General features: G+C 40.9%; 1 protein-coding gene across 1 annotated transcript in view; it reads left to right on the plus strand.

Annotated features, from left to right (window-relative positions):
- SNX25 (sorting nexin 25) overlaps window positions 1-13,949 on the plus strand; it is a 79,656-nt gene that overhangs the window by 25,301 nt on the left and 40,406 nt on the right. Inside the window, exons 4-6 of the mRNA XM_015418701.1 lie at window positions 5,026-5,198; window positions 6,740-6,926; window positions 10,361-10,431. Of these exons, the coding sequence (XP_015274187.1) occupies window positions 5,026-5,198; window positions 6,740-6,926; window positions 10,361-10,431 (431 nt within the window). The remainder of the gene's footprint in view (window positions 1-5,025; window positions 5,199-6,739; window positions 6,927-10,360; window positions 10,432-13,949) is intronic.

The following is a 13,949-nucleotide window of genomic DNA, read 5'->3' on the forward strand; positions in this document are numbered from 1 at the left end:
AGAGAGCACCAGGTTACTCTCAGAGGCTCAGCAGTATTCGTGGTTTCCAGATCTAGACACATGTTGGCATGTGTAAAAGGTCTCCCTTCGTTTCCACATGGATAATATTGGGTAATGCTGATTGGTAGTGAGCATTTCCCCTCCTTGTTACTATGTAGACATTTAATTTTGTAATAGTCTCAGGTGGGGTGTTCTCCAAGCCCCCCCCCGCCAGCTTGGAGAAGGCATTTGTTTCTTTCAATCCCCTCTCCAAGCCAAGCCAGCTGGCATGGGGGTGGAAAGGGGTTGGAGAACACATTTAAAGTTGCTTTTTTTCTGCCTCTCCCTCCCTTCCTCCTCATTTATTTGCTTTCTTTCTTTCTATCTCTCTCTTTTCCCCTTCCTTCCTCCTTCCCCCATATATTTGCTTTCTTTCCACCTCTTTCTTTTTTCACCTTTCTCTCTCTCTTTCTCCTTTCCTTTCTTTCTCTCTTTCTCCCTTCCTTCCTTCCCCCATCTATTTGCTTGCTCCGTTTCTCTCACTCTTCCTTTCTCCCTCCCCCTCCTTCTCCCATCTATTTGTTTGCTTTGTTTGTTTCTCTCCTTTCTTTCCACCTCTTTCATTCTTTCCACCTTTCTCTTTCCCCCTTCCTTCCTTCCTTCCGTCCGTCCGTCCGTCCTCCCTCCCCTGCTCTCCCCAACTATTTGCTTTTTTGTTTATTTCTTTGTTTTTTCTCTATCTTTCCCTCTTTCCTCCTCTTTCTCTCTCTTAGACAAATATCATTAGCAAACAAATATCATTGAACAAATAAATATCATTATCAATACCTGTTTTTACCCTTTTTCTTTTTTTTGGCAGTCTCATTTAATTTTAATAAAAAGCAAATTTGCATATTTCCCAATAAAAATGTGTGTGTGATATTTGTTCATGTTTTGTGGCTCTCAAACATCTGACATTTATTCTATGTGGCTCTTATGTTAAGCAAGTTTGGCCACCCCTGGTCTCAGGTAATGACTTAAAGCATGTGCCTTCAGGATTTTCAGGCGTTCTTTGGACTGGGGCACTCCAGTGCTTACCCGCACTGTGAGAATAATCATTTGTAAGTCACTAGGTTGCTATGGATACTTTAAAGGGTTGATGATAAAATATTGTGGGAAAACTCCTCAGTTACTTGAAAACTAGGCTAAAGAATAGCAAGACTATTGCTTACTGTGACGACCTCTTATTTGGGGAGGTCTAGTTTTACTTTAAAATGTTCTTTATGTTTGCTCTCAGGGTAATCTGGCTGCCACCAGGGAAATTTAGGCTTTCCCGACCTTTTCCTTTAATATTTTTCCTACTGGTTTTGGTATTGTGACCCAGGGTTTGGGCTTTTGAAGGACTATGTGTTTCCTGGGAAGAATTTCATTCAGAACTTGTGTCTTAAATAAAAGTAGATTTATTTGATGTTCACACACTCTTCCCTCTTATTGACAGGGATCAGGGCATGTCACTTTGTAACAATATTTTCCTTAGGCCATATATGGTCACTGTTTCTTTATGCTTTAACTTTTCATAACACACACAAGACTTCTCTCTCTCAGACCTTAAAACGAACAAACTGCTTAACTCTTTTACTACACAGAACCCAATCTTTCCCTCACAGGGACCTCAGGACAACTCTCATATTAACTGCTTTTATACAGCACTCTCTGCTGACTGACTAACTGTCTTAATCAACTGTCATACCTAACAGACACACCAGATAGACATTCCAATCATCCACACAGCATCCATTCCAAAACCCCTCCCCTTCTCTGTCACTCACCAATCATACCACTTGCCTGCTTCCAGCACTCCAGAATATCACAGCCATGCAAACTAAACTTTTAAAGACGCACACACACAAAACATGGCTAACTAGGCTAAAGAATAGCAAGACTATTGCTTACATTTCTATTTTTACTTTAATATTCCTTGCAACAAGGTCAGTACGTATAGAAAACATGAGAAGATTATACATGCAAAGAATAAGTAGCGTTATTACTGCCTGCCAGAAATATTCCAAGTATACTGAAAACAAAAACTAGGAATACCGAGCTTGATTTCTAGGCTGCACCCCTTGAAGAATTTGCCAAGGAGAACTGACTTTATAAATTGTCATGCTTACATATACTGACCTAAGCTGGATCAATTTGTTGGCATTCCCGGCTTAATTTAGACTTGCTCTTAAGGATGGATGTTTGCAAGCTAATGTGAGAAAAGAGATGTATCGCCACATGTTGTCCCTTGAATAATTATGGGCAGTTTATTGCAAACTTCAGAATGTTCTGTAGAAATGTTGTGGGGGGACATGTCTTCCAGATTTATTACATGCCCTCTTAAGACCACCACTGTGTTATCAAAATGATGAAGAATCACAATATTTTTGAAAGGCTGCAATTAGAGAAATAGGAGGCCAAAGTTGTTATTTTTCAAAGTTCTTTTGGAAAGAACTATTATTTATGTTCCCGAGCAAAATGCTTTTTTGTACTTGCCCTACTTTCTAAGATTATCTGTGGTCTAGTAGACAGCCTTTAAATGCATCTCTTGAGGTGCTTGTATTTGAAGTGATACCTCTGCATCAGATTGTCGAACTGAAGGTATGGAGGGGAAGACCAAGATACAATCTCAATCATTGAGATTATAACTATTTTATCATAAGTAATTCAACCATCGATGGAGACTTCCTGTCTTTCCAGAGCAATATAGAAGTGTTTAATAATAAGTGTTTAATAAGAAAAGCTGTATAATTTTTTCATTCAGCAAGTAATTGTGGAATTCATTCACTGTAGGAAATCTACATGAGTTATTGGTCCTGAGTTCAGCACTGTTTGGAAGGAGGCTTTTTCCTGCTTCTCAACAGCACTGTGGTGCATTTGTGCACCTCCTGGGGTTTCCCAAGCTTTTTTCCAAATCTTTTCCAAACTTGCTTTGCTATGAAGTTTTGGGAAAGACTTTGGTAAAGTTTTGGTAAAGCCAGGATGGTTGCCACATTATTCCAACACACATAAACGTTTAATGTTTTTGTTTAAATTAAGTAGAATACCAGTACACTTATTTGGGTATAAATGACCCCCAACTGAACAAACGTGAAAACAAAAGTACTATACCTCCAAGCAATGTTCCCTCTAAGCTGTGGAGTCTTGTGAGCAAAAATTCTACTTTGTAAGCTACTGGTATTAAAGTTGTGAGCGAGCGATTTAGCTACTGCATACATTAGTTTGCTCTGGAGCCATCCTTCCTGAGCTAAGACAAAAATGTGTGAACCAGAGGCTAAAAAACTGTGAGCTAGCTCACACTAGCTCAGCTTAGAGGGAACACTGCCTCCAAGCAGCCGTGTGCGCTCAGATATACCTGAGCTGAAAATGAAACAAAAATTAGTTGTTTCAAGTAGGCTTGAGGATATCTGAAATGACCCAAAACACTCCCAAATTCTGTAACAAAAATTTATCTCCAAGAATTTAAGGAGTCTTTGGGATCTCAAAGGCCATGAGCCAAAGGGAGAGAGAGGAAACTGGTTTACCAAACAGTAGTTTAGTGGTGTCTCCCTCCTTTTAAATTTTAAAGGGCAACTATTTTCTATGGAAACACTATGCCTCCCAGGCTAGGTCTACCACCTATAGGAAAGAATGAAGCCATTATTTCCTATGGGTGATAGCAAAGCCAGCTCTACCTATAAGATGTGATGGCCCCATTATTCTCTATGAGTAGACCTGGCCTCTCTACTGCCCATAGGCAATAATGGGCCAATTATTGCATATGGGCAGTAGATCTGGCCTCTCTACCATCCATAGGAAATAATGAATCCACCTAGGTACCCAGGCCAGGCTTACTCCAGTCCCTTTAAATGTTAAAACACTGATTTTTTTTTATGGGGATAGATTATTTGTGTTTGGAATACCATCAAAATTGGGGGAGGGATATGTAATATAGACACTGCATAGCAAATTAATTTGATAGCTCAGAAACTGAATAGATGGTTGTTGAAAACATGTATTAGCATCTTAGTGTGACATTGCACTGTTTAGGTCAAAGTGAAAGATTTTAATTCAAATAACACTGTAGGGTTACAGAAATAAGTGCAGTGATATGAGTTTTCTGGGATAAGCTGAATGGAAAAAATAATTTAAATAATTAAATAATTTTAGCTAACTTAAATAACAAAGCAAAAGAAGGCAAATACACAATTTACAAACACTGGGGTTTGCCAGTGCTTCATATCTGTCAGGACCCGCAGTGACAATCGAAGCACACAGTTATAGAAAGGTTTTACTTTATTGAGGCTGAAGATGCATGTACAGGAACACCGTTAGGAATGAGGGGGTGACGAGGGGCATGACAGTTATAGAACATTCATACGAGCGTTACCCAATTACTATGGTTCCCCCGCGCGCCCTTAGGCATGGGAATTAACTGCCACCCGAAGCAAAACAGGTAAACGCTTCCCACGGCTCGGCCCATCTAAAGATAAAGCAATGATCTAAGCGACTCCTCCAGCGGCCTTGAAAGATACTCAGTGCAGCTTGCAAGAGAGCGGCATTTAGCCACAAGGAAAGGTATGTGCAGGAACGTAGGGAGAGGGATGCGCATGAGCAAAAGAAACAGAACAATTTGGCAGCTTGCTGACAATATCCCACATTTAGCCCATCTAACATGATTGATTTACAGTATAATAGGCTAAGCAACTATAGGTAAACAGATGTTTACATATGTGGGGCAGAAAATTTTTCATTGAAAAATATAGCAACAGAAGATTTTCAGCCCCACATCACTGCTTATGTGGCAGCTCTGACTTAAGTGGGGGTTTTTTTGCTTGCTTAATAATGAAGGCAGGTAGGTGATTACTCTAAGGAAATGTAGGGCTGATTACAATTGGTAAATATGCTTTGCTGATAACACATCTTCAGTTATACTTTTTCACACCGTTTTGTGTATACAGTTTCTTTTCTCTTCTGGGCTGATTAATTAGAAATTTATGGCAGCTAGAAGATGCACCGAGACTAAGTTTTTGGTACCTATTCCAGATTGGAAGAGCAGCCACGGCCATTTTTCCTGCACCCGTGTTTGAAGGATACTAATGAAGAAGTACGATTCCTGAAAGCATGTTCTCAGATTCTGGTGTGTTGTCTTTTACCCTCGAAGGATGTCCAGTCCCTCAGCTTGCGTATAGTCCTTGCAGAAATACTTGCGTCAAAAGGTAATTATGTTTTAGCATTTGCATTCATCCAGTGTTCATGATAACAAACCTGGCCTTTATATGTACGGTATGGCTAGCTTTGGATTTTAAGGTCAGGCTTAAAGTTGGACAGAAAGGTGAAATATAGTTATAAATTTTGTAATGTAGAAATGTTTTAGATAAATAAGCCACAGTAAATCTCTATATGCTGCATGTAACGGGTTGACTCAGAGTAGAGTGACTGTGTTCTACTGACACTGGAGCTTTCCAGCAGTGGAAGAAGCTCTTTCAGCCGGGAGAACAGAGTTTTTGGCTACAGCCCTGTCTGTATTCAGACAACTGTTTTCTCCCGCTGAGCCATAATTCTTAAAGTACTGATGCAGAATTGAATTGTTCAAAGATGTCCATTGCACAGTAAAGTCAGATACTGCAGGGTTTCCTGAAAATAAGATTTTGCAGCTTGTTGAAGCGAGGACAAATCTATAGTACCCTGGATTTTGTCAGACCAGTTTTGCTCATGTGTCTTTTTGTGGGGAATATACAAGTTGCCTTATCATCAGAGTCCATGCATGGTGAACATTTTTAAAAATGTTATAGGAGTCCGTGTGTATTTGTGTAAATAGTGAAGGTCCATGTCTTCCAGTCATCTTAAGAATCAAAGGAAATGTTAAGTACATTTAAGTATATTCTGGACTTGGGAGCATTGAGGTTAACCCTACTTGGTCCCTCCAAAATAGTTTCATCCTTTTTTTGCCGCTGTCACACAAATATGTCGCAGTGACTTGCTGATGCCATGTTAGCTTAAACCCATAACTGGAGCATCTGAAGCTGCACAGGGAGAGAGCCAGTACTCTGTAGTGATTAGACTGTCAGGCTAGGACATGGGAGACTGTGGTTTAAATCCCCACACTGCCGTGGAAGCTTGCTGGATGACCTTAGGCCAGTCACACACTCTCAGCCTGACCTACCTTACAGGGCTGTTGTGAGGTTAAAAAGGAGAGGAGGAGAACAATGTAAGTTGCTTTGGGTCTTAAAGGTGATATATAAATGAAATGTATGCATAGGGGCAGGAATGGGGAGAGTGGAACTTGAAGAGTATCAGGCATTAGAGTGATATTTCACTTTCATTGAGTTTAATGGGAATGAAAAACACATTCTTTTTGCTGTGCCTACACACCTATGACACAGTTTAGGATGCTGGATAAATCGACTGCCAATTACAGCAGTGATAAACACTACAAGAACCCTAGCCACCTTTTAAAAATTATTTTACATCTGCCTTGGGCTGTTTTAAATGACTTAAGTCTACGGTCATGTGCACTTTTACAGGGGAGTAGTCCCTACTGAGTTCAGTGAATAAACATGAATGGGGTTGGTCTGTAAGATGGCTTATCAAATAAATATTGAGATACAGCGGTTATGGTATTTGGCAACTGGGTTAGTTTGATGTTTAAATGAGAACAAAACTTGTAATATTTCATTTGAATCCAAAATGAATTTGATGCAATTTTCTGTGATAGTTTTTGTATGAGTTTGTGCATGTGTGTGTATTAAACCTGCAGTGCTGAAGCCTGTGGTAGAGTTACTGAGTGATCCTGACTACATCAATCAAATGCTGCTGACTCAAATGGAGTACAGAGAACAGGTGAATGAACATCACAAGAGGGCCTACACATATGCCCCTTCTTATGAGGAGTTCATCAAGCTCATTAACAGCAACTCTGATGTCGAGTTCCTCAAGCAACTAAGGTACCTGATAGTTGTTTATAGCATGCCCATTCCAAAGCACTTCCTTTGGCATACACTGAATTCAGTAAAGCCAACTGCTGATAAATTCTAGCACACATGGAGTCAGGTGCAAGATCAACCATGCAGAGAACCAGATCTGGAAATAAGCCCCCAGCCCTGCAGCCCTGGAGTAGAAACTGGAGCCTGGGAGTCAGTGGGCAGGATGTTTTACTTTGTTGACCACACACAGTAGCAAGCTGGGATGCTAGTATTTATACCAGTCTTCACCACCCACAGGAGGTAATGTTGCTTGTCCCCGTTTTCATTGTTTTTCACTGGTTTTATCGTAAGCCTCTTCAGGCATACATTCTAGAGAAGCAGCAAAAAGGACCTAACTCAATACCTTTTCCTGGAGAGGGCTCTGGGGGCTGTGCGGAGGAAGTCCTTGAGTAGCTTACCGGGTAGGCCTCAAGCTGAAACCATGAGATGCCTCCTCTTCTGTGCAGTGAATTAGTATCTCCACTGTAACAGACGCTTGGCAATGTGCCTCCAACCAGGCAATTCAGCTGGAGTTGTGCAAAACTCTTTGGAAGTTTTCTTAGCAATAAAGAGCCTCTCTTTGGAAAGCTTTTTTAAAAATTAATTTATTGAACTTGCAATATAGCAGCAGCAACTTTTTAGAATGAAGGCAAACGAGCTTATCCTATTTGAGGTTCTGCAGTGAAAGTCTCGTGGGGTTCATTCATCCTGGAGATGGAGAGAGCTGGGAGAGTGGAAGTTAACAAGTTTGGCAAGACAGCCAGGATTGAACTGGTGATATGTGAAGCAGCAAAAGTTGGGAGTGTAGAATAAGATTCTGTTGGCCCCGTGTGGGAATGTGTGTTGATCATCACCACTCCTTTCCATTGATCGCTCAGACTTGCTCAAGTGCCATTGCACAATTCACATTTTATTAAAGAAGGGTTTTACAATCTGGCAGTATAGTGGTTTGTCCTCTTCAGCTTGTCTCCCCATGCCTCTGATGCTCCCCCTATGCCTCGTCCGTCTCCTCCCCTCCTTTCCCTTCTCTTTCTCCTCTCCCTCCTTCTTTGCTGCTTCTCTGTCTGTCTCCTCTGTGCCTTCCCTCTTCTGGCTCTCCTCACTGTCTTTTACATCTTCCATAGGTTTCACCCATCTTCTTTGCTCCTTCTGTCTTCCTCCCAGTCCTCATAGATTCTCTTAGCCTTGCTTTTTTTTGCCGTATCTTGTCCCTGCTTCTCCCGATCGAGCTCTTCCCAGGCATGGTCAATGAACAGTTTCTTGGCCAGTGAGTTGGGCACTGGCAGTCACATGCCTCCTCCCACCATGTCTGGAGCTTTGCTGGATGGTTTCATAGAGGATAATTTGGCTTCTTCATTTTATGGTTTCAGATGAAGGGGGTATGTATTGTTGAGAAATGTAAGGGCTGGCTTCTGTTCTTCATCTGGGTCCATTGTTGCTGTCACTAGATTTAAGTAGGAGCTGTGCAAAAGTGTGAATGTTTGGACAGACTTTTAATGAGGCCTTTTATTGGCCTTTTTGCAGTCCCAAAAGCCCAGAATATCGGAGAATTGCGAGTTATGGGATTTTTAGTTTGAGATTATGATTAGTAGATGGACCTTACAGTTGGACTGTATATGGCTAGGTTATGTTTGGGGGTATTCCAAACCCCTAAATAGCCTGGTTGTGCAAATCTGAAGTTTTTAGAATTATGAATAATTCACACTTTTAATTAGGACAAACAGTGTAAACTCTGAAGAGGCAAGCTGTTTTATCAATGGAAATACAGTTTTCATTTTACTAACAGGATAGTCTAGGGACTGATGGCGTGGCGTTAGAACTCGTCCCAACTTCTATTTGAAATACTTCTGATTATCTGTTTGCTAAAATGGACCACAGTTTCTTCCATTTCCTTCCACCCCTCCCACCACCTCATATTTTTCCAGTAATTCAGGGTTGTTGATAGCAGGAAATCTTTAATAAATTCTACTAAAATCTAAATTAACGTGGAGTTAATTAGGTGAATGTGTAATGGGGGCTGCCTTCTTCAGTTGAAAACAAAATTACAGTTCTGAGAACAGCTAATAACCTCTGATTGTCTCTCTCCAAAGTCACTGTGAATTGTTTTCTGTAATGTTAGTGGACAACAGTTTCTGTATACAGACACATTTTGTTTGGCAGTGTATATTTTATATCACATTAAATTAGGGTTGCCAAATCCACTTACCCCTCGGAGCGGGGGAGCCTTCGCACGTGCGCGCCAGCAGGACGTCACCGGAAGTGACGTGCGACGTTGCTGACGTTGGGGGTGTGGCCAAGCTCGTCGGGGGGGAACCATATGGTTCCCCCCCGGTGAGCTCAGCCACGCCCCCAACGTCAGCAACGTGGCGGTGACGCAGCTTCGGGGGCAGAGTTCCCCCGGGCCCCGATTCCGCCGAGGCGGAAATCGGGGCTCTGAAGTGGGGGATTCCCCGCGGCCAGGCCCATTTGGCAACCCTACATTAAATTTATCATTTTATTCTGTTTTTAGTTGATACTCTGTTTTGAGTCTTCTAATTTTGACAACTACAAAAGAGACCTATTTTTGCTCTAATATGTGTCCACATCAGCATTTTAGTTGTTCTCTTGAAATAATTGTCTTGTGTATATATTGTGAATCTCAGTCATTTTGAGGTCACAGGCAAAAGCATGCACAATTGCATGAGTTTATAGATACATATACTGTTCAAAAGAGGGGTTTTTTTAAAAAAAAAATTAACCATGTACCTGTTTGAAGACTGCAGGTTCAGGTCACAAAGTGGGGTAGGTTTCCCTGGCTTGCTCTGTGTGTACTCAACAAGTTTCTGAAAACCTATCGTGTCCCACTGATTATTAAACCCTGTCTCTTGAATTTAACCTCTAAACTCTTTATCTGTTTTGGAAATTACTATTTATTCTGAACTGTAGCCGTGACAGAATTTTATGTAACCTGCCCTGAGTTCAGTTCAAGGAAGAAGGGGTACCCCTAAGTCGCTTAACCTGAGACAGGGGTGGGAAATCGGTGGGGAGTCAGTATAAGATGAGACAGGAATAGTAGCTTTAACAGAGTGGGTCTGAAAATGTAAATACATTCAAAATAACATATGAACTATTTGCTAGACGTAGAAAAATGTAACTTTGCTTAGGATTGCATTGTTAGTCTTGTTAATATCTTGATGATTATTGCATGTGTAGCCTGTCTTTTTCAGAAAGCGCTACAATATTTACTTCATTTATGGTCCCCCCCTTTCTCATTGAAATTCAAGGGGGGTTACAAACATTGCCACCTTAAGAGATGCTGCCTTAGTGATTATCTGACTTCATGTACTACTTTATCTTACTAGCAGTCCTTGCCTCCAGTATTGGAATCATTTTACTGTACAGCAAAAATGAGGCATTTATTTTATTTTGTTGTCCAGGTATCAGATTGTAGTAGAAATAGTTCAAGCAACCACTATCAGTAGCTTTCCACAAATGAAAAGGCAGAAAGGTAAGTTCTCTTTCTTTCAGGGGGTGTTTAAAGTTTAAAAATGCACTCTGCTAATCCTGTACATAGCCATTTTGGGACAGATACCGAAAATTAAGTTGACCTGTATTCATTAAATAGCCCCTAAAACATAACATCACCCATATTTATTGGGAAAATACTGTAACTGTATAATTACATAGGTTTGCCAAGCTTCAAGCCTGTATTGTAGAAAAGGATCCAGGATCCAAAGGACTAAGGAATTACTTCTCTAAGCAAGGGACTTCAGATGTGTTTTCTACAAACAGCAGTCCTGTGAAGTGTGGCAAGCTGTCCTTGAAATCCAAGGGACTTGTTAAAACTAGTTTGTGATTTGTGTATGTTTGTACCTTGCAAGTGCGTGGCATGGCACTTGTACAGTGCTGTGTGTTCTTCCTGAGGATGTTCAGTATTGTTCTAATTAACCTCTGATTCCAAACGTCTGTGCAAAGTAATTTCACTATTGCATAATGTTATTTGGTGGCCCAGTAAATACTGTGAAAGTGGTATTAATGTATAGTCAGAGAGCACTTGAATGTATGAAGCTGCCATTTATTGAATCAGATGATTAGTCCCGCAAGTTCAATATTTTGACTGGCTTTCCAGTGTCCCAGACAGAGAAAGGCCTTGGGGCCTTCTTGGTGGAAAACATGTATTCTACTGCTGAGCCAGCCAAGGCCTCTGTAAATGGCATATCTGTTTTAGGAAAAACTATGACTGCTGGAAAATCTACAACAAAGTTTGAGAACAGTGGGCACCTTAAGGCCAACAGAGTTTTATTCAAGGTATAAGCTTTTGTGTGCACACATACTTCTTCAGGTACAATGAAATAGAAGTTACCAGTCCATACTTATAGGTAGAGGGTGAGCAGTATATTAGTATACAACATAATGAAGATGTTTAACAGATTCAAGGACCAAAGAGGAACAACATGCTTAGTTTATATGGTTACAATTTGTTTGGGTTTAATTTTGGGGGGGGGGCCACAATGAAGGAAATAAATATGTCAAAATTGGAGATTGATGGACAGATGTATCCTTAATTGTGGAATGCTGAGAGTAATTAACTGAGAGACCCTGCCATTACATTTCATCTGTCTCCTCTCAAGCATGGAGGTGACCTTACAGCGTCTTCTTCCTTGAAGGGGGGTGATTGGCAGTGTAGAGTTATCTCCCCTGTCCCCAGACCAGAGAAATACATTCCAATCTACAATTCCAAAATTGCATTGCATTCTACTATTCACTACTCTAAAATATCAATTGATCTTTGGAGAAGCTTTTCTTCACTTGCTCCATTTGGACTTTGCCAACATGGTTGTTGGTTGTTGTTTTTTTTAAGAGAAGTTAATTTTCCTTCCTCTTGACTTGCCTCTGTCTGCCTGTTTAGCTCTTTAGAACAAAACCTGCCTGTATGCTGTGTATTTGCCTAGTGGCAACCCGTTGTGCTAAGTACAATGTTCAACTTCTGGTCGTATCAGTAAATACCAGTACAACAAACTAGCAGAGAGTAACAATGGATAAATCTTGATGGGGTGAGAATCCCAAAGGGGAATGCTCTTTCCTTAACATCACTGGAAAACACTTGAGAGCCTTGCTTAGTCTTCCTACATTATTTATTCTGCTTCCATTTCTCTTAAAATGTTTATAACTTCCTGTTCAATTGAGGGGAGATATATGTTTGTGTGTGTGTATTCATTCTTTTGGATTGCATAAGAAATTATGTAAACTAGAGCAAACTCTCTGCTGTTGCTAAAATAAAGACTACATTGAAACAGTATGAAATGGAGATATAAACAAATTTGTAATTAACTTCCCTTTAGATGGAGCAAAATACCCATGCCCTATAGTGAAAGATTGCTTTACTATAAAGGTTGTGTTAGCCGCCTGACCTTGTCAGAGCTTAGAGGCTAAGCAGGGGCGACTGTGGTTAGTAGTTGGATGGGAGATCAAGCAGGAAGACCAGGGCTGCTCTGCAGAGAAAGGCAGTGGAAAACCACCTCTGCTCATCTCATCTTGCCTGGAATGCCCTGTGGATGAGGTCGCCTTGAGTCTGTTGTGATTCAACAGCACATTATTGTTGTGATGATAATATAAGGTAATGATGAAAAAATGAAGAAATTATTTTGGAGTCTGTTTAAAATTCAATAATTCTCTGTATCCCCGGCTGTTAATTAGGGTTGCCAAGTCAAATTTTCTTACCGACGGGGGAGCCTCGCCGGGCTCCGGGAGCCATTCTTCGAGTGCGCGAGCACGCCGCCAGCACGTCACCAGAAGTGACGCGCGACGTTGATCACGTTAAAGGTATGGCCCCGATCGTCGGAGGGAAAACCATAGAGTTTCCCCTCTGACGATCGGGACCACACCCCCGACGTGATTGATGTGGTTGCGTCACCTCCGGTGATGCAGCCACGCTGCGCTTCGGGGGGCGGAGTTCCCCCCGGGGCCCAGCGGAAATCGGCCCTCCGAAGCGGGGGGTTACCCGCCCCCCGCCCCCACTTGGCAGCCCTACTGTTAATACAAAAATGAATTTCTCTTGTGTAGTACTATCTTTGTTTTCTAAAATTAACTACAGAAGCTTTGTAGCTATACTTTCAGTTTCAAGGAGTTTTGTTGTTCTTTGGACATTTTAAAGGAAAGGCGATTTCTGTGTCCACTTCAGAAAGCATGATAGAACAGAGTATTTTTCCAGCATGTGGAGGAGGCAGACAAGACTTCGCTAGTCCAGTATCCAACAGCATTTGTAGTGCAAGATGCACTGATAAAAGTAATAATTTGTGTGTCAGCATTTACAGACGTGTTGGATTCCAGAAAGGTATGGAACAGTGTCTGTCTGTTCCTGCTGGATTCTATAATCCTGTTCTGGTTTTATTAGACTTTTTCTGTGGTGTGTAGTATTTATTGAGATGGTAGTTGAGAACAAGTTGATAAGCATTCTTATATTTTCATGGTAATACAGCTGTTGTGACAGTTGTAATCCTTGTACCACTTAATTTTATATATGGTATATAATGGTGTTATTTTTTCATAGAGATTAATTGGTGTAAATTGAGTAGTAGGAACGTGCAAGAAGGAGAGTAATTTAGTGTGATGGGTTTGTTCTAATATTACCAGAACTCTTTATATTGCGTCTGTGATGGCCCAGATTATACATTAGGTTTGCCGCATGTCTGGCAATGATTGGATTTGCACAGCTGGACAAAAACTTGTGAATTGACTCTTAGCCTCAAGGAGATTATGGTAGTTAGCTGAAAGGAAGGCAACCCCAAATGTAAAACAATCTACCCAAAAGATTATGCATAAATGTATTACTACTATACATAACTGTAACCTGTATATGAATTTAAGACAGCTCCTTTTTTTCTTGGCAGCATTTATGGAAAAGGCCTAGTTTTCCTTTCAGGTAAATAGGGTAGTCAAGTTGCCTTGGGTTTGATTCTACCTAATCAAGTATCCTTCTTTTTGGAAGTGGGCTTTGCCAGAGATATTTAGGCAGGGGTCTTGTTG

This window comes from Gekko japonicus, unplaced genomic scaffold (genome assembly GCF_001447785.1).
Source record: "Gekko japonicus isolate JY-2015 unplaced genomic scaffold, Gekko_japonicus_V1.1 scaffold663, whole genome shotgun sequence".
Lineage (NCBI taxonomy): Eukaryota > Metazoa > Chordata > Lepidosauria > Squamata > Gekkonidae > Gekko > Gekko japonicus.